Here is a 21,132-nt window from a genome sequence, read left to right on the forward strand (position 1 = left end):
TTACAATTCACTGGTATAATTCATAATACATTGTTCCATCAATGATAGCCGTCCTGGCCCAGACGTAGCAAAACAGACCCATCCATGATACTACCACCAGCATGCTTCACAGATGGGATAAAGCTTCTGGAATGCAGTGTTTTCCTTTCTCCAAACATAACGCTTCTTATTTAAACCATAAATTTTATTTTGGTATCATCTGTATACAAATATTTTTTCATTAGCCTTCTGGCTTGTCCACGTGGTCTTTAGCAAACTGCAGATGGACAGAAATGTTCTTTTTGGAGACTGGTGACTTTCTAGTTGCAGTCTTGCCATGCACACCATTGTTGTTCAGTGTTCTGATGGTGGACTCATGAACATTAACATTAGCCAATGTTAGAGAGGCCTTTAGTTGCTTAGAAGTTACCCTGGGTTCATCTCTGACCTTGCGGACTGTTACACGTCTTGCTCTTTGAGTGATCTTTGTTGGTTGACCACTCCTGGAGAAGTGAAAAATGGTCTTGAATTCCCTCCATTTGTACACATACACAATCTGTCTGACCGTGGGTTGGTGGAGTCCAAACTCTTTAGAGATGGTTTCTACTTTTTCCAGATTAATGAGGATCAACAACTCTTTATCTGAGGTCCTCAGAAATCTCCTTTGTTCATGCCATGATACACTTCCACAAACATGCATTGTGAAGATCAGACTCTAATAGATACCTGTTTTTTAAATAAAACGGGGCGCTCACTCACACCTGAACATCATCCCATTGATTGAAAACACCTGACTCTAATTTCACCTTCAAATTATCTGCTAATCCCAGAGGTTCACATAGTTTTGCCACTCACAGATATGTAATTTTAGATCACTTTCCTCAACAAATAAATTACCAAGCAGAATATTTTTCTCTCATTTGTTTAATTGGGTTCTGTTTATGTATTTTTAGGAAAATATGATGTTGTTTTAGGTCATGTTTATGCAGATATACATAGAAAATTCTATGGGGTTCACATCTGTTGTTGCACAATGTTAAAAAAAAAAAAAAAAAAAAAATCCAAAATAATAGTATGTGTTGGATCAAGTGCTATTTTATGTTGTCAAATAACAAGGAAAAAATAAGTCGTAACTTTGAATGCGGCTGGCCCGTAGTGAAGTGGGTTTGTGATTCAGGCAAGCAATTACTCATCATTCATCATTACATCCTGAGTATGCCTAGACCATCCATATTTCTGCTCTATCTGATCTCACAGAACACAGGGATAAAGCAAAATCATGGATGATGTGCCTGAGTAAAGCCTGAAGACTGGTTTAAGAACCACTGGTTTAAACACTACCTATAATGGTGCATTGTGGGATTTCATGAGCACGTGGTGTTTTCTCAGCTGTGCTGTATGACCTGACTAGAAAACGCAAAATGCTGTATATTAAGGTATAACAACTAAACTCCTGTAAATCTTTTGGTATCTAGTTCATTTTTTGACCTATCATTTTTAGCTCCTTAAAATATTCACAGCATCCAGGTTATAACGCATAGCATATCGGGTGTGGCTAGGTCTAGGTCTTCCTGACGCATATTTTTCCTGGTTTTAGGTGTGATCATTAAGAGGAAGAGTGGAGAAATCCAATGTCCTCTGGCTGTGGAAGCTTTCGCTGCACACCTCAGTTACATCTGCAAATACGATGACAAGTACAGCAAGTGAGTTTACTTCACTTTTAGAGTTGTGCTCTATACACTGTGACATATCCTCACAAAGTTATCTCCTAAATAAACGTCTTACACCATATCAACAGTTTAATCTGTTTATGGGTGCACCAGTGGTTACTGTAGAAATGATTAGAAGTTTGTTATTATAAACCTGTGATTTAAACTTTAGCCTGAACTACTGTCAGAGCTGCCATTATAGAAATATTCATTTGTGACCTTCAAAAATATATGGAATGCCATTTAAAGCCAATATTAAATACATACACAATATTAAAATATTATATATATATATATAAAGAATATAAAATAGTTTTATCCCTTTTTAATTCAATGAAAAACCAAAAAATACAATGAAGGAGATGGCATCTTAATTAAAAGACATGGCTTATCCTTCGAATCGTGGCACATTTTCTTCACAGTAGAATGCATCGAATTAACCAACACATTGACTTTATTACATTTTATTTTAACTTAACAACATAACTGTTGTTGCAGGATATAAAACATTTAATCCAAAATAATAACACATACTGGATCAAGTGCTATTTTATAAGCCGTCAAATAACAAGGAAAAAATAAGTCACCAACTTTCAGAAAATCTTCAGAATTGACAATGCAGCAGCACTGCGGTATTCTCAGGTTTATTCGGTATAATTCAGTTATATCCCTTCTGTATTCACAGGATATTCCTTGAAAATAGAGATATGTACGTATAGGTCTCCGATGTTATGTGTAGCACCCATGGAAGAGACAAAATATTAAGAGCAGTGTTTTGAATAATGTACGCAGGTACTTCATTTTCCATAAACCCAACAAGACGTGGCAGCAGGTCTTCTGGCTCACCATCAGTATCGCCATCAACAATGCCTACATCCTGTACAAGATGTCCGACGCATATCACGTCAAACGCTATAGCCGTGCCCAGTTCGGCGAGAGGCTCGTCAAAGAGCTACTGGACTTGGACGACTGCTCACCTACAGAGTGAAGTGACCGCATGCTGTCTAACACACACCCCCACACACACACACACACACACACAGCCAATCACGCATAGACAGTGACAGCTACTGACCTGCGGCTGTTAGGCTCACGATAATTTTCACACCTTCTATCTGTGACGAATCAAAGCCGTGCCAAGTGTATTTAAAATCAGCATTCCTCACAGTCTCTCCATGATAAGCCTCCCTCCTACTGTACACCACAGGACCCTGTATATAAGCCATCCGACTGTCTGTGTATCCTTCTGCTGCATGACGAATGTGAGTGTACGACCCTGTCAATGTGTAATGATTTTTATGACACAGTGTTTGTGTAGTTTGACCCCGTAGTTTCCCCCTGTGGTAAAGCGTCTTTGCTCCCGTTTTGGATTTGCTCCTGTACGTCGCAAGGACAACATGCAGCACTGATTTAAAAATAAATAAATAAATAAATAAATAAATAATAAAAACACACACAGCGATGAACATTCCTAAGTGTAAATGAAGAATGTAGTGTCATATACATTCATTGAAATGGAAGCATCAAAGTCTTCCAAAATTTCTTGTGATTTTGTAATATAGCTTAGCTGATACAGTTAAGTGCAAAAGTTTGCATACCCTTAGGACAAAATGAAGATGATTTATAACGGCAAGACATTATTACATTACACACGTGTTTCCTGAGAGTGGTAAAAAGACAAATAGTGTATGTTGAGATATTAGTATTGTGTGTGTGTTATAATCGCCCTTGCTAATAACTTATATTTCCACCCTGTACCTTAATAGCTGCCTCGAATCTCATCCATGTGCTCTGAACAGCTTTTGGAATAGCCCTGATTTTAATATTTGTCTCCCCACAGTCTTCCTGATATATCTGGAAGATATTCTGTCTCTGCTGGATGAATTGGCCAGTCTTTTGCCCATTCTAGTGACATATCTATTAAAATTTTGTCCGAGGTCATGCGCAGCCTTGATTTAAATCAGGTATGTGGACTGAGAGGGTTATGTCAAAACTTCATTTCAAACTATTTTCTGTTCAGTTTTTATCTTAGTGGTATTATATTTTCTGTACATAAACTTAAAATATGCAGAGGTGCCAACAATTACAGTTAAGCCACAGCATTATTATTATTATTTTTTTACCCTTGGGCAGGATTATGGTCTCTTCGGTCGAAAAGAAATGGAGTCGATATTTATTTCTTGGACAAAACTCGTTCTCCAAGACTGCCTTGTCCACTGACATGCATACATACTGCCAGTATTTTCTTGTTAGCAATGTTGGCACCTCTGAGTACATTTTTAAACATACTCAGAAACCAATGGGGTATAAAAACTTTTGCATTGAACTGTACCTATTATTTATTCCCGTGAAAGTCTTTCCTGATTCAGCCTGATTTAAAATATGGTCACATTTGTGTGAAATGTTAAAAAAAAAAAAAACATGCACTTTCCCTTTCGATTTTTGCACTTTGGATTCCAAGGGAAATGTATAAAACAGACCAAAATAACACGATGACTCAGAATAAATGTGAATATGGATTTATGTGGATTTTCTGAGGCCTGAGGAGGAAAAGTGTGCGCTCTTCGTCCCATTATCATTATCCACATTATCATCCATCCATTAATATTCATGCTTTGAGAAATTTGAATGCAGGAGCAAATGAGCGTAAATGAGACGAATGCAGATTGTAAATAGATTTCATTGTGTGTATCAAGTTAGGGTTGGTGTAAATGTGATGTTAGGCTGAGTGAGGTTATCAAGGGACTGATCCCTGCCTGCGAAAACGAGCGAAGAAGTTGGTAAAGGTTATGAAATGGCAATGAGATGCTTCTTACATTTCAAAATGACTCTGATGAACTGTTCTGACAGGAATGTGGCTGAATATTTATCTGAAAACTCCATCAGGACCCAGAAACGATGGATGATGTTTTCCTAGTGGTTAGGCAATGTGTAACAAAATCTGAAGGGATTTCAGTAACACTTTATTGGAAGGCTATCTACTGTACATCATAAGAGTGGACAAGTCAGTAACCCTGGACAAGCAGATTTCACCACCGGACTTTTGTTGTTGTTGTAAATTATAGTTACTTGATAGACAAGATATTGTGTTCTGCAAAAGTTTTCATTTGGTGTGTTTAATATGGTGGTGCAATGCGCTTTGCTGCTTTAACGACAGTGTGCACTTCCGAATCTGGTTGATGGATGAACAGTTTTTAATAGGCCGATTAATTAGTGTTATAACATGAATGACGGATCTGTTCAGAAACAGAAAAATTCAGGTGTCGAAACTGGTGCTAGCCAGACTCAAATAATATTTTCATGGAGATGCAAGGATAGAACACAACTGCTAATAGCTTAAACGTTTGCCAAACACAACCGAATATTCATTCATTTTCCTTACTCTGTATTACTGCACTTAACAAGCTAACTGGCTTTTCATACATCATTCAATTATATAAGTTAAACATCTGTATCTGTAGATCATCTGGCCAATAGATTTTCATATACACCTTTTCTAGGAATTTTATTCAGCAGTTATGTATGCCATGAAATAATAATTCTGCTCATGGCCTTCAGACAAAGCGTCCCTGAAGATTCAGTAATGAGTAAAAGTCTAAAAGCAATGTTGGATGCTCTGCTTTGTACACTTGTAGTTTTGCTTGTAAGTTCTTCCATATCACTGTGCGATGGCTACATATGACACTGACCCCCTGACGGTGTCTCAGATGGATGCCAAAGGAATGCTGATGCATATAAATTGTTGGATGGAAATGCTTAATAAGTCAGAAAGGCAGCAAATTTGTCTATATACAAGAGAGCAGCTCTACCAGACTCTATTGCTCTTGAAGATATGGACTCAAAACACACTGAAGCCATGTCAAATCACTTTTTTCCCCACTTACCCTGGACCTGTTTACTGCATCACTGCTTTATTGCTGTCATCACCTGCTCTTCTGTCCCATGTTTTCAGTAACGTGGAAAAGCAGCATGCTGAGAAGGGGTAGTTAAACATGGCGCATGCTCTTTATGGTCAGTCTGTACAAAGTAGGACGATATGTGGTGTTAAGTATATTAAGTATATTTTGGATCTGTATATTTTTGTTGAAGGCAAAATGATTGTTTAATCTTTTTCTAGATGTCTTTTTTTTTTTTTTTTTTTTTAAATATACTTTTAATTCGTCCAGTAGTAGAGGTGTGCACAGGGCTGTTTTTTTTGTTCCAGATTCTGCCCAAGGAATTTTGACTCGCCCTATCCTGAACGAATTCTGACCCTTCCTGCCCACTCTCAAAAGAATTTTTACCTAACCTGCCCATTCCCAAAGAAATTCTGACCAATCTTACTCATTATCAATCAAAGGAATACTGTTTGATCCCACACCCACTCCAAAAGAAATTGTGACTGATCCTGCCCCATCCACAAGGAATTCTGAACAATCCCACCCACTCTCAAAATAATTATAAACGATCCTGCCCCCTCAATCATTAATTCTGATCAATCTTACCCACTCCAGTGTCATGCAGCTCAAGCAATCCCACTGTGTCTGTTCCTGATGCACACCTCTAGTCATGAGTGCTTTATTAATATGATTACATTGTGTACATTTCAAGATCTTCTAGAAAGACCCTTGATATGTTAAATCACAGAATTGTCAGATAGCACTTTAAAATTCTAAGGTCTTGTATATTTCTATTCCTTGTCCTTATTTTAAATACTTTTGGTGGTAGCTTTTGTTTCACATTATTGCATTGTTTTTGTACTGCTGACCACCTGCAATGCCAACGATCTTGATCTAATACATAAATGACTGCCACTAATGCTTATTTCCTGTGATGCAACAGATGATCTGAAAACATGAATGAATGGCTTTATGGGATTAGTACCCCGTTTCCTCTCACTATACTGTTCAGACAGAGGCATGGAGGATGAGAATGGACTCCACTGGTAGAACATTATGATGAGTCTGATGTAAATCTCAGGACTCCTCTGTCCTCGTGAAAGCTTAGTCTAGGGAAACCTCAGGGTTTTTAAACTACAGTGATGTACTGCAGTGCAATAGATTATAACCTGGAGGAGGAGGATAGTAAATACTGGCTGGGGTGCTTATAAAACCATGCTTACAGCTGGTGAAAACTCTTTAGGATTTGCAAATATAGCTTGATAAAAACCTGTACCTATAAAGTCAAAACGAATCCTCATACGCTGCTAATTACCTGTGCTGTATGATATAGACCTATGTACAGTTGACTGGCATCAAAGCTGAGCATCTGCAGTGTGTGAGGAGGAAAACATCTACACAAACATTTGAATTATTTGTTTTTCGTTAATAATTAAGACCTGATCATTTACATTGAACCAAATGTCAAAAAAAATGATAGACAAGAACAATTTAACATTGTACATAATCTCTATCTATGAAGTTCACAGCAGAGAAGGACTGTAGTGACTGTGGTGTGTGTTGCTGTAAAACCCTTTGTGCGTCTTCCCATTCTGAATGTTGATGAAGAACCTGTGTGCAAATGTTGTGTAATTTTCACCCATGATTGCAACACTCCTGTCTGATCTTTCCTTAACCTTTTTCTCCTCACCTTTGTCAGTGCAACTATACACCAATTTGCACACAAATAAACGAACATTACTCTTTTTATTTATTTTTTTACACTATTCAGGGTGCAAGTGTGAATACGGTTCTGTTATTTGCTACTGGCTTGGTCAGAGGTAGTAAAAGTAATCCAATTCAAAAAGTCCAATTAGTCTAAATTTAAATTAATATTCCGGTATAAGCTGTAATGCTTCAAAAATTCTTTGTTAAAGTATAAACCCTAGTAGATACTAAAAGTACAAAAGTAAAAGTACGAACATTTACCACTGATTTTAGAGTACTTGTGGTCGATTAGTGCCTCTTTTACTCACGGAACATGGAAAACATTAGCTAAAGTGAACTAACAGCAGCTATATTCCTAATCCTGAAATGTTAGCGAGCTTGATGATAACTGATGAACGCTAATAACTAGCTGTCACAATACAAACTGCTTTCATTAATACAAAGTGTACATAGCAGCAGTAGATAGGTAAGAGTAATGAGTATCAGCTCTCATTCTTACTGTCTCATCTGTTCAAGTTTATATTTGTTAAGAATTTAGATCGACTCTTTAAGCTGTCTGATGCTAAAAAGTCATAGGAAGACAGTAGAAAGTACAGAGTAGAAAGTAAAACTCCAAAATATTATGTGAAGGAAAAAATACAAGTACAAGTGACAAATGAATAGTGCTTCATTACTTCCCAGGTCCGAGCATGGTGAATGAGTCACACGTATATGATCTTTATCCAGTTTAGCTTTCTGTCCATGATTCCTTAAGGATTTTAAATGCTGTAGCACAAACACTCCCTGCAGTTTTTGTGGAATAAAAGTCTGATTAACGATGTGCAGCAGACGTCCTATCAGGCAGGAGAGAAGCTGAGCTGCTGAGGAAGCCAATGTGGTAGGAATTACTCAGTTGTAGGATGCATTATTTGAAATTGAGTAATAAGGACAGGATGAGGGGACATTCAGTGTAAATAATAATAATACAAACTTAAAACATCAATAGATTAGTTAAAAAGTGTGGGTCAGCTGGCGATGGTGTATAAGAAAGTAGTCATTTTTAAAAACTTGTCTTTAGTAGTACTGTTGCAGATATTAAAATACCTTTTCAGTACAATAGTGTGATTTCTTTTTTCAATTTAGGTAGGTTATGTTGACGTTATAATGCCTATAGATGAATCATCATAATAATAATAGTAATAATGTCTTTAATACATTGCTGTATAGATTATATTAATTTATACCACATCGCTGTTGAATTCTCGATTCCGATTGGCTGCCGTTCTGAGGCGTGCAAATACGTTTCAGGAAATGCACACCTAAGGTAGTCACAGTCAGGTCTTGGCCAAGTGATATGGAACTGTAATGCAGTCAAGTTAACCGAAATAACAGAAAAATGAACCTAGTGTCCTCCACGGCACACAGATCTATCAACAGACAAAATGACACATTTTCGATTTTCCTGAAATAAGTAAGGAATAATTGACGACGGGCCGTTTAATCATTAGGAAAATAATGTGCATTCAAGGTGGTAATGCGGCCACGGGGCAAAGCGGAGGCCCGAGCCATGGATATGCAGTGATGGCCCTACCTCTGGATGGAGCTCTCGTCAACTGGAAGCTACATTCCGCCACTGAGGACGACCCCAAACAGAGCAGCCTGGAGATTGCTGAGGATGGTACTGCTTGAAGTACCATGGAAATGGTATTACCTCAATTTCACATGAACAGTTGCACTGTGGTTCTGGAGCTACGGTTGCTGCTATGGCCTTAGGACTGCAATTACCCCATAGAATTTTGTACTTGGGTCTCCTTTAGTGAACAGTGGACTAGTTCAACAAATCAGACTTCATATAAAAACCATAATGAACTTCCCTTTACTTTCACACTATCTGTTGTCACCCAGATGAGGGCGGGTTTCCTTCTGAGTCTGGTTCCTCTCAAGGTTTCTTCCTCATATCATCTTAGGGAGTTTTTCCCTCACCATCAATAGGGATAAATTCACTCACTTAAAATCTGTATCCATGTGTTTATATATTTCTGTAAAGCTGCTTTGAGACAATGTCCATTGTTACTCTCTCTCTCTCATACTCTAATAACTAATTAGCAACAGAGGCTTGAGATGGGATGCGTAATAAATTAGTTCCACACATTGGAGCATTTTAAGGACAAAAACCTAACAAATGTCTTGAAATAAAGCATCTGAACAATGTCCTGAGGTGCGGTGACTGTGGTATAAATGGAATAATTGACTCCGGTCCGTTGCATTATTAGAAAATAGCGCTTCGCGTTGCGGCCGCATTACCACCTCGGGGTGTGCATTATTTTCTAATAATTCAACAATTATTCCTTAAATACAATATAGGAATTATTATTAACTGTTTATAAATGCATTTAGCATAAAATTGACATATAAGGTACTAGATGATGGTAATACTACTGTCCCTTGTAAAGGCTATTTAGTGAATCATATGAGGCCTAATTGTATTGTAGTGCGCTAGTGTTCAAAATTGAAGGAATTGATGCTGTTGTTTTGTTTTTTTAAATTGAGAGCTATTACCTAGTCAATAATCTTCATTCATTTGTGTGTGTGTGTTTTAGTTAAAGCAAACTGCTTTAGTTCTATTAGTCCTGAGATCTGAAATACTTCGTATTCAGTACTGAAGACAAAGTGACGACACTGTGAATGCTATTCAGTGGCACTTCAGTGACCGAAAGAAATCTAGAAAAGTCTGAAACCCGACGATTACGCCACAGCCCCATGTTGTTAGTAGATCACCTCAAATCACTCATTCATCCAGTGATTCTATTCACAGACACTTTACATTAAACACCACTGATTATATATAAATTTTTATTTAAGTTAATTATTTCCTCATTCAAAGTAAACCTTTCACCATATCTATAAAACAAACAAAAAAAAAAGGACAAATAAAAGCGCTGTACAATTAACCAAATCACTAGTAACTGCAATTGTACGTGTTTATATGTACATGCATGGACATACGGATTGTATATACACACATATACACTTTTACAACAACTGGCGACCCTGTCACATCTCCCTTGGTTTTAAATGCAATCAAGAACTTTTCCTTACTGTGTTCAAAAACCAAATTGGGGGAAATATGGGGGTCATGATTTCTGTCAGTGTTCTAGTTTTGAAGTACGCTGAGACAACTGAACCCAACAGGAAATAACTTTGGCACAGTGTACTATGTAAACATTTATTCCAATTCAGATTCATAAGCAATGGATTTCTCACAATTTGGCCCTCATTTGTTGTTTTTTTTTGTTTTTGTTTTTTTTTTGACATCATATAAAGGTTTCTTTCCAGAATGTACAAAATTGCTCAAATGTTGGCATTGTGATGGCAAAATGATCATAGGCAGTCGTATTTCACCAGTGAAACTCAACTTTTTCATTTGCCATCTATAAAAAGCCCCAACTATACAGAGCACAGCATCATGTTTGACTTTTTCCAACTCTGGAACACGCGCAGGTCAGGATTTTTAATTATTATTTTTTTAAACCCTGATTCAGTCAGTCTCGTGCCAGCGTGTCAGTGATGAACTCAAAGGCTTCAACTTGTCTTAGTGTCCTTAGATTCACATCCAAGGACGTCTGGAAAAGATTCCCTGTAGCTGGACAAATACAGGGTGATGTAGTAGAGTCAAAAATACTCAGGAACAAAGCGAACATTGGTGATTACAGTATATCTGAGACTCAACAGTATGTGTCCTAATCTAGAATAAATTACGCTACAGGGCTATGCTCAATCAGACACACACCAAAGTCAGGAAAAAAAAAGGAACTATAATCAAACCTTCTCCGTTTATCTGTTTGTATCATTTACAACAGACTAAGCAGAACCACAGCATTGTGTGAAGTACCGTAATGAACGTCATGATCTAGGTGATGGGAAAAAAAGCATAAAAATGTGGAGGCTGTAGAATAGAGAGAAATGCACACCTACGGCATGGAGGTTTTTCTCTCAGAGTCCAGTTGAGGTCCAGCTACTTCCAGCCCTGACTGAGAGCTGCACAGCACAGGGACCCTTTCTGTTTACAGTAGCATGGATACAGTCAAAGGCAATCACACTAAATCACTGAAGGACATACAATAAAATAACAAGAAATCAAGTAAAATATAAATGTGCAATACACAAATGAAACCATTTCCTGGCTCTAGTTTTGGGAAGCCCGTGATCGGAATTCAAACAGGTCCGGCGCCACTGGGATTCGGCTTTGATCACAGTGACCACACACTGACCCTAACATAATGCACAGATACATTTTCATGTCAGAGCGATTGAAACAGAACACAGGTACTCGTCAATGGAATGATTCTACGTAATGCAGCTACAAATGAGCCGTTTTGTGACAAAGGCAACCGAAACTGAATGGTAGCGCAGAGCACTACGTGGTGCGCTGCTGGTTCTCCACCAAAACACTCCAGAGGCTCGAAGAGAAAACGGGTCGTTCTTCATTGCACATTCAAGATGCAAAATAGATAGAATGACAATTAGTTAGAAGCTGCAAGGGGGAGGAAAAAAGAAAGAAATAAAGAAAGAAAGGAAAAAAAAAAAAAAAAAAAAAAAAAAGACAACGCTGGCCTCTGATTAGGTTTTTTTTTTGTTTGTTGAAAAGACTGTACACAGTGTTCACATAAACTGAGGCCAGCAGATTCATTCTCTCTCTCTCTCTCTCTCTCTCTCTCTCTCTCTCTCTCTCTCTCTTACACACACACGCAGGGCCAAGAACGTGGATCGAAACATGAAAGGTCCTCATGTTGTTGTTTTTTCTCCGATCGTAAAAGGAGCCTCCATTGAGTGTCACTTACATTCAACATTATTGGTTACATGAAACAAAAACAAGTATGATTAATTAAAAAAAAATCCTAACAACAACAAAAAAGATGAAAAAGAGAAATCAGAAAAAGAACAAGGGCAACAAAAATCTAATCCATTTGGTTGGCATCAGAAATAGGAAGAAAATAAAATACCTCAAATGCATTTCAATTAAGAGCTGGACCAAAAATAAAATGGTGAGGTATATAGTTGGATGGAAAAAACAACAAAAAACAGTTCTCATGTTTGTTTTTGGGTCTGTTTGGCCCCATAGCCCTGTGTGAGGGGAAAGGGGCGAGCAGACCCACTGCAGCTGGACAGCGTTCTCTCAGAGACCGTGCGCTGCTCTGTGACCCACCAAGGATACAGGACGTAGGGGCTAGGGGTTACGGACTAGGGCTGCAGGTTGAGGGTGAACTTCCATTGCTGAGTGAGAGAGGGATTGCACACCTCCACCGTCAGGCCCCCATTACGGGCGCTCCGGCTGTCCAGGCACAGATTACTCCCCACGTGTCGCAGTTTGGTGTTATTCTCGATCTGTTCCCATTTCTGCAACACACACACACGCACGCACACACACAATGCATCAATACCCATACCGATATCAGTCATTGGTCCAAAACCATGCTCAGTTACTCGTCCTACATTCGTTACCATATCGCACTGTGTGGACGGATTGTCTCTTTTTTATTATTATTTATTATTCCTATTATTATAATTGTAGATTATAAAAATACAACTTAACATACTGCTCACAAAGTACTCATACAGTACATAAGGATGGGGTCAATTTTTTTTTTTTTTAAAAGAAAGGAACCCCCTCCCCCCCATCAGTCTGACAGGCATAGTGTGCGACAAGTTGGATTTTCATTTCACTTCACAGTTTCGGTGAGGTTTCACCAGATTCAGATGTGTTTGACTCGCCTGTCTGCTGTCGTTTTCTCTGCAGCCCTGCAGTTTGATCTGAGATCCTGCCATGCGCTCCACTACAGTCAGACACAGGTCCATGTGCTTCACCGACTTATCTTTAGTCAAGGCCCACTCCTGAACACATGGAGCAAAGAGGAATTCCATGAGACATTCAGAGAAACCGTATCATCGCTCTCTACACATCTACAGAGTTCAATAATCAAAGCGCTTCATTTTTAAGGACTGTAATTTTGCCTTGGGGCTGTAGTTTAATCGGTATTCGTGTCATTCAGACACGCAGCTCTCACGCAGTATTTCACCAGGATGCACACATTTACACTTACAATCAAAACTCAATTATACAGGCTCTTTCATGGTTCATCACCTTACTGTATGGCACCTTTTCACCGAGTCTACTACTGAGTGCCTCATGAATAACTGCATCCGCTTCTGTTATAATAACTGCATCCGCTTCTGTTCACACATGAGCATCCTGATCATTTCCTGGACATTGTGCTAGCAACTTGCGATGCGTCTCGGTCAGATCCCTAGATCAGTATTCAGGGCACTGTTCAGGGAGTCGGCCATTTTAAGGGCTGTCTCATTCGCGAAATCCTTCCAGTGTACTGGAAAAAGTTTGCTCCCAAAAAAAATTTAAAAAATCCCACAATGCACCGCAAAAACCAGGGAGCATCGATGCTCGGTATGTTCCTTTACTGAAAATGACGTCATATTTTCTGAAGCATCTCAGCTTGAAAGAAACAAACGAGGGACTCACTCTCAGCCAGTGTCGTCTACAAATATAAGCAGCTTGTTATTGTTGTCAAATGATTACTTACGTTAGCGGCTTTTAACGTTATTTGACATTTGATGGTTTGTTTGAATGTAACGAAGCATTTAATGATTTAAAAAAAAAAAAAAAAATCCATTAGCTTGCCTACAATCCTGCTTGACGTATCATGAAACATGTGTGCTTAAGCTAAAAGATTTATGATGTAGAAGACTTAAATATTTGTTAAACAGTTGTTTTTTTTTCATTTTTGGTGATCTTTTACAACGCAAGCATGCAGTCATCATGTAGCCGCCGGAAATTGAGTCATCGGCGTCCTAATGTGTAGTGAGCCTTACTAGTGCCCGAGCTCGTGTTTACAATACACTGATTCACAACCTAGGGAGCTGATTGAGACTCACCCTCAGGCATTTGTTCACATTTAACCACATCCCAATTAATTACTGTTCAGTTTCTGTGAAAAAGTAAAAAAAAAAAATAAAAAAAAAAAAGTGCTCATGTGAAAGATTCTATAAAGAAGCTATAAACATGTGATTTCAAACCAACAGTGCAGCGCGGCTTTGCTTTAAGTGACTCGCCACTCTTCATGCCCATGGATTCCTTCACCACAGTGCAGACCGTGTGCGTCATCCACCGCTCTCCTGCTGCTCCTGAAATGTTTAGTGATGTACCTGTGCTCTGAATGCTACCTGGTTGCCCCCTGCGTTGTGGCACTCGTAGACTCCCACCACGCCATCGGCAAAGTGGCCCAGCGTGTCGAGGCAGTTTCCGCCTTGCTGCAGAGCCCCGAATGCAATGTCCTGATGGTCTGGGACCCTGAAAATATCAAACCACATGCCTAAGAAACTAAAGTCTACAGTATGGATGTGGACGAAGATAAAACACACAAAATAAAAGCGCTGGCTGGAGTGCCTCTCGTGCTGATGTGAGGAAAATAAAAAAACATAATGCTCTGACCAGTCCTACCTACTATCAGCTAACTAACTGCGCTAGCTTGATATCTAGATTAGGATTTAGAATTATCAGCGATACAGTTGCGGTCATAAAGTAAGTTTACATATGCCTTGCAGAATTGTAATTGCATTTATGAATGAGGGATCATAAAAATGGCATTTTGATGGCAAATGGCTTAAAAATAAGCTGTTTGTGTGTCCTGACTGTACACAGCCACACTTAAAGTGGTACACTCACATCACTCACCGGTTTATGACCCACACTGATGACTATGTTTTCACTTTAATGATAATAATGAGTCTTTATTCGTCATATACATATTACAGCATAGTGAAATTCTTTTCTTCGCATACCCCAGCATGTTAGGAAGTTGGGGTCAGAGCCCAGGGTCAGCCATGATACAGCGCCCCTGGAGCAGAGCCCCTGGAGATGCTCAAGGGCCCAACAGGGGCAGCTTGACAGCGCTGGGGCTTGAACCCCCGACCTTCCGATCAGTAACCCAGAGCCTTAACCTGCGCTATGCCACCAATGCTCCACGTATAAAATCTCCTTTTTACTCACTAACTGGTTTGGAATCACTCCGATATGGAGTGGAAATAAAATTCCACCAGTCTTGTGGACACATTCCATAGGAATACAGGTTATTTCGTTCGGTGGTTGATTGCACTTGCTAAAAACTATGCTCAAGAATCATTCGTTATACAGTAGATAACCTGGAAATTATAGACTTAAAGTTAAAATTCTACTGGGGGAAAAGAAAAAAAAAAAGATACATATACTGAAGAGCTTTTTAACACACGGAGCACTGCCTGACTCTCTAGTACTCAGCTGTACAAAAGAAATGATTTATAATCTCACTATCTGGCGTCACCCAGAAGAGGATGGGTTCCCTTTTGAGTCTGGTTTCTCTCAAGGTTTCTTCCTCACGTCATCTCAGGGAGTTTTTTTTTCCTTCCCCCAGCTTGCTATAAATAAATCTATATCTGGATTTCTGTAAAGCTGCTTTGTGAAAGCGCTATATAAATAAAACTGAATCGAACATTGAATTGAATTGAACTTCTTGCGGTGGACAGAATATACAGTGTAAACTGTATGCATGTTGTGTTATAAATGAGCTAAAGAACAACATGACAAGGTGAAAGAGAGTGTAGCCAGACTGAATGCAGCTCACCTGAGTTCTGGGTACACGTTCTCCAGGTACCACTTAAATGGCCTGCAGCCTAATCTCTTCTTCATTTCCAGCCTGCTCTGAATACTGGCACAGAGAAAAGAGAGCAGTTTAAATAGATAACTCTGTTTAAGAAAATAAGTGAGCGCACATGCAGACACAGTGCTTTATGTCAAATGAGGTTACATGAGCTTAGTGGTTCTGGATGGAAAGAATTAAATGGACTGTGGAGATGGAAATGCGGAGACACCTACTTGCCATAGGGCACGTTCCGTGCAGAAGGTACAGCAGCATAATAAAAATTCTTGAAATCGTCCATCCATACCTCTGCTGCTCGTCTGGTGTTCCTGCAGGGGCAGAACAACACTCACTGAGGTATTTCCTGTGAGCTCTTATTAATCCGTCGGGAATGGTTAGAAATCTCAAAATACTGACAATACGGCATATCCGGACAAGTAACTAATCCGAATCCAGGACTATTTGAATCCTGCTTGTGTATCTATTTTGCACCACAGAGATGCAACTTGATTGAAGCATTCTGGAGTTTGCTTGAATTTCAAATTCGGAAATGTAACACAAAATTTAACGCTGCTGTGTGTCCTTCGTGAGGAAATATTAACTATGAGTCACAGTGTATTTCCTGTAATGCATATGTGTGGGAGCCTGCTTTAACCTCGGAAATTTTATCAGAAAACATCAGACCAGAACAGAAACACAAGGAGTCCTGCTTTCTCTAGGAGCCAAACGAAGCGAATAGGACGTCATGTGGCATTCAGCTTGAAGTTGCACTTGAAGATGGCTGATTTTAATTGGTTTATGGGTAACAATTATATCTAAAACTTTAGCATTTAAATATTAGTGACGAGTGTTTCCTCTTAAACGGACCAAAAACTGTTATTTGAAAAGAGAAAGTACGTCACCGTACTACTACTATATACTATGCTACTACTGAAGCCATTTCAGTACATCAGATACATTATCAGGACCATTAAATGCTCTGCACTATACATCCATGAGATCCATGAAGACATGAGTTCTTCCACACCAACCTTGGCAAACCGAGCGGCCTGCAGAGAGACCTGACCTCAACCTCACTGAACACCTTTGGGATGAACTGGAACGCTGACAGCACCCCAGGCCTCCTCAATATGCTCCACAAGAGCATCAGTGCCTGACCTCACTAATGCTCTTGTGGCTGAATTATGTTAATTAAATACTTGTCTAATGTTAGCCAAGTCAAATATACGGTGACCGATTTTATTTCACATTAATGAAATCAAAACATTCCCTATTTACGTTGACAGGAAGCAAGGCTGCAGCTTTAATGCAAAAATACATATTTAAAAAATCGAGATAAAGGGAGGGCACTGGGAAGAACATTACTGATGTGAAAGTGAGAGGAAGGATGCGGGGCATCCAGAAGGTTTTAGTTTAGCTGTTTTTAATGGGGTAATAAAGACGACTCTTTTGGCATATTTTGAGTGATAACTCATAGCAGAATATTCTTATTTAGTATTGCGGCTCACAAGGTATATAAGCAGTACTCATTTTCAACCACTAGGTGGAGCAAATCAGCTGGGACACACTGCCATGCAGGCTCCATTTTGTTTCCTGGATGAGCCGTAGACATGTACCTCTTAAACTTAAACTGCGTCCTGTTATATTCGACAAGTACTGAGAGATAAGATATTTAGAGGCACTGTTTTTGGTGTGTTTTGATTTTTCCACTACAGCTCACACGACGAGTTCAGCAGCTACCTGGCGAACACGGTGCCGCTGCCTCCAGGAAATGTGTAGGGATGCTGCTTCCTAAACACGTGTCCCACTCGACTGCAAGGAATGATCTCCAGACTGCCACCACACTGCCACACCCGGAATGAGATTTCTGAAAACACACACAGACACATTTGTCTTGTGCTTAAGCTCAGTAACCAAAAGGAAACCTTTTGCTTTTAAAAAATTATTTAAGTTTTTTAAAAATAAAAAAAAACATGCCCACACACACAGGCATCAAGCTAAGTGTGTGTGTGTGTGTGTGTGTGTGTGTGTGTGTGTGTGTGTGTGTGTGTATATATATATATATATATATGTATGTATGAAATGCTAGCATTTAAAAGTAGAAATTGGAGCACACATCCTAGTCAAGCTGAAGTGGGCAATCTAACTGCTACATCTGGAAAAATTATATTTCCGTACAGTCTGCCTTGGATGCATCATTTGCCGTATTCTTGTGACATTTCCACAACCACCTCAGCTGAAAGGAGTCCGCTGTTTGGGAAATGAGTAATGTTTTTTTCCCCTCAGACATGATGTGCTCCTACACCTAAACCTGAGCTTACCTCAGAGCTTTCAGTTTCAGAGTTTAATAGAGAGGCAAATCTTTGAGACAGCAACACAAGCAAAAGGGCAACATTGCTGCTTTTTGAACATGAATGAACAGGGAAAGCAAATGTGTGTGGGCTTGACCTCTCTCACAGTAACCAGACTCATTCTCACAAGCTCAAAAGATGCACTCACATTTCAGATGCAACTGCAATGGCATCTGTGACATTCTTTTGCCCAAATACAAAAATCCTACGTCCGTCATATGCGCTTCCTGTTCTCCTAATAAAGCACAGCTTTGTGATGTGTGGGTCAGTGCTACTTCACCTGTGTTGCAGTGGTGTGTGAAATGAAGAATTCACCTAGATTTTCTCCACCCCACACGTCCATCATCATGTCGTATTTCCCAAGTTCCTCAAAGTAGCCTTTGTCCATGACGAAGAGGCCACCAGCTATCATAGGAGTCCTGATGTAACAGAGGCAAAATGGTATCATTACACAACATTATTCCTCATATATATAGATGGATGGATGGGTGGATGGATAGATAGAGCCCCCTCCAAAACTTCTGAAAAGGCAAGGCCAAATAAAATCATGTATTTGTACTACACACCAAAGACGTTTGGGTTGCAGCTCAGAAGACGGATTTGAGGCACGATTTTAGGATTTCAGCCTTTATTTCCTGGTATTTCTATCTAGGTGTGTTAAAGCTAGACACAGCAAGCATTGCCAGAGCCATATCTCCCTGTAGTTCTTACCTGATTTCCCACTGAAGCTGAGCAGGGTTGAGCCTGGCTAGTACCTGGATGGGAGACCTCCTGGGGAAAACTAAGGTTGCGGCTGGAAGTGGTATTAGTGAGGCCAGCAGGGGGTGCTGACCCTGTGGTCTGTGACAGGGACACTATACTGTAGAAATATCATGGTTAAACCAAGGTCCTGATTAAAAATCCTGTTCATTAAAAATCCCAGAACGGTCATTGTAAGAGTGTTGGGGTATATGCTGGTGTCCGGCCGAAATTCCCCCATTGGCCCTTCTCTGGCCCCCTAATAATCCCCATCCCTGAATTGGCTACATCACTCTCTCCTCCCCACTAATAGCTGGTGTGTGGTGGGTGTTCTGGGGCACGATGGCTGCCGTCACATCATCCACGTGGATGATACACACTAGTGGTGGTTGAGGAGCTAGGAGACCAACACCCCCCCAAACTATATAAAGCGATTTGAGTCACTAGAACAGCGCCATATAAATGCAACTAACCTCGAAGATTTCTTTAAACAGTGGATTACGAGACCTTCACCCCTGTCCTGTGGAGGCTGTTGGTGATGTCAATAACTCTTGTTTTTGGAGTTTTCTTCATAGCTCTCATAATGTTTGTCATCAGCTGCTGTTCTTTTCCTTGGCTGACCCATTCGGTATCTGTTGCTCAGATTAGATCTGTTGCTCAAGAGATGTTCAGAGCTATTTATTGTTTAAACAATCAATCTAACAGCTGAGTAGCAAGAACCACTCGTCAGGCACATGTTCCAATATTTGTGCTCACCTACAAATCGGGTGGTCTGATAAACGACATGGAATACATTTTGTAACACCTCTACATATAAATACCAGGAAACAAAAGCTGAAATTCTAAACTCTCTTCTCATAATCATGTTTTGATCTCAAACCCAAATGTCTTCAGTCTACAGCAAAAACAAATGAATTATCCTCGCCTGTCCAATAGTTTCGGAGGGGAGTGTATATACCTAATACTGGTGTAGGACACAGAATGAATGTATTGGTGTAGGGCAGCGTATGCAATGTATCCCCACCAACTTAATGAAGGTTGTATTCATTTCTCTTGTCATCATAAAATCCTCAGGACAAAAACACTATGCAGAGTAGCATTAGTCACTGGTTGTAGGAAATGTCAACTGGTTTCACTGGGATCCAGAAAAACCATGATTTAGGAATTTATGTCGAGATACACACGATTTTATGGAGATGCCCGTGATCCTGACGCTTTCTGCTCTCCGGACCTGCCTGATCCGTTCGGATGCCCTACCTCTGGATGGAGCTCTCATCAACTGGAGGCTAGAGCCTGGAGATTGATGAGGATGGCACCGCTTGAAGTACCATGGAAATGGTTTTGGACCTTAATTCCACATGGACGTTCTCGCTGTGATTGCTGGGACTATGGTTTCTGCTATGGCCTTGGGACTGCAATTACCACATGCAGTTTTGCGCTCGGGTCTCCTTTGGTGATCAGTGAACTAGTTCAACAAACAGACTTCATTTACAAACCATAATGAACTTTTTTTTAGTTTCACACTATCCATTGTTACCCAGATGAGGGCGGATTTCCTTCTGAGTCTGGTTCCTCTCAAGGTTTCTTCCTCATATCATCTTAGGGAGTTTTTCCTCACCACCGGCTTGCTCAATTGGTATAAATTCACAGATTTAAAATCTGTAACCTGTGTTTTATATTTCTGTAAAGCTGCTTTGAGACAATGTCCATTGTTAAAAGCGCTATACAAGTAAAATTGAACTGAATTGAATCTATGATTTATGTACCAGTCAAACAAAATTTATGAAGTGACAATCTGCATACAGTACCACGAGGGACGCGCCGATCCAATATGAAACTTGATCTAATACTAAACTTTGGGGCCAGACTGAAACACTGGACTGGTATCATGTTAGCTGAGACTTGTTTTCCAATCCAACCCTGATGTGAACCTTTGACACAAACTGCACTAAAACGTGTCGCTAACATGCCAATATTCTTCAAAAACGTGGCAGGAGAAGCAGACTACCGGCTCGGTTAGTACGACGATGTCAGTATCTGAGAAGTGTCATATCAAGAAATACTCCGACCGCATGTCGTTAACGTGAAAGAATTGGATACTGAA

At 39.7% G+C, this 21,132-nt stretch overlaps 2 protein-coding genes across 3 annotated transcripts in view; one reads left to right on the top strand and one right to left on the bottom strand.

The window, feature by feature from the left end:
* pgbd5 (piggyBac transposable element derived 5) overlaps window positions 1–7,332 on the top strand; it is a 36,839-nt gene extending 29,507 nt beyond the window's left edge. Inside the window, exons 6-7 of the mRNA XM_017464155.3 lie at window positions 1,577–1,682; window positions 2,481–7,332. Coding sequence (XP_017319644.1) covers window positions 1,577–1,682; window positions 2,481–2,676 — 302 coding nt within the window. The 3' untranslated portion in view covers window positions 2,677–7,332. The remainder of the gene's footprint in view (window positions 1–1,576; window positions 1,683–2,480) is intronic.
* A 2,756-nt stretch (window positions 7,333–10,088) lies between these two features.
* The window catches only part of galnt2 (UDP-N-acetyl-alpha-D-galactosamine:polypeptide N-acetylgalactosaminyltransferase 2), a 136,932-nt gene continuing 125,888 nt past the window's right edge, over window positions 10,089–21,132 (bottom strand). For both annotated transcript variants that reach the window (XM_053679837.1, XM_017464154.3), the window contains 7 exons: window positions 18,606–18,709; window positions 17,680–17,806; window positions 16,176–16,268; window positions 15,925–16,008; window positions 14,489–14,615; window positions 13,025–13,144; window positions 10,089–12,649 (listed from right to left, as the gene is read on the bottom strand). In XM_053679837.1, the coding sequence (XP_053535812.1) occupies window positions 12,494–12,649; window positions 13,025–13,144; window positions 14,489–14,615; window positions 15,925–16,008; window positions 16,176–16,268; window positions 17,680–17,806; window positions 18,606–18,709 (811 nt within the window). In that variant the 3' untranslated portion in view covers window positions 10,089–12,493. The remainder of the gene's footprint in view (window positions 12,650–13,024; window positions 13,145–14,488; window positions 14,616–15,924; window positions 16,009–16,175; window positions 16,269–17,679; window positions 17,807–18,605; window positions 18,710–21,132) is intronic.

This window comes from Ictalurus punctatus, chromosome 3 (assembly GCF_001660625.3).
Source record: "Ictalurus punctatus breed USDA103 chromosome 3, Coco_2.0, whole genome shotgun sequence".
Classification (NCBI taxonomy): Eukaryota; Metazoa; Chordata; class Actinopteri; order Siluriformes; family Ictaluridae; genus Ictalurus; species Ictalurus punctatus.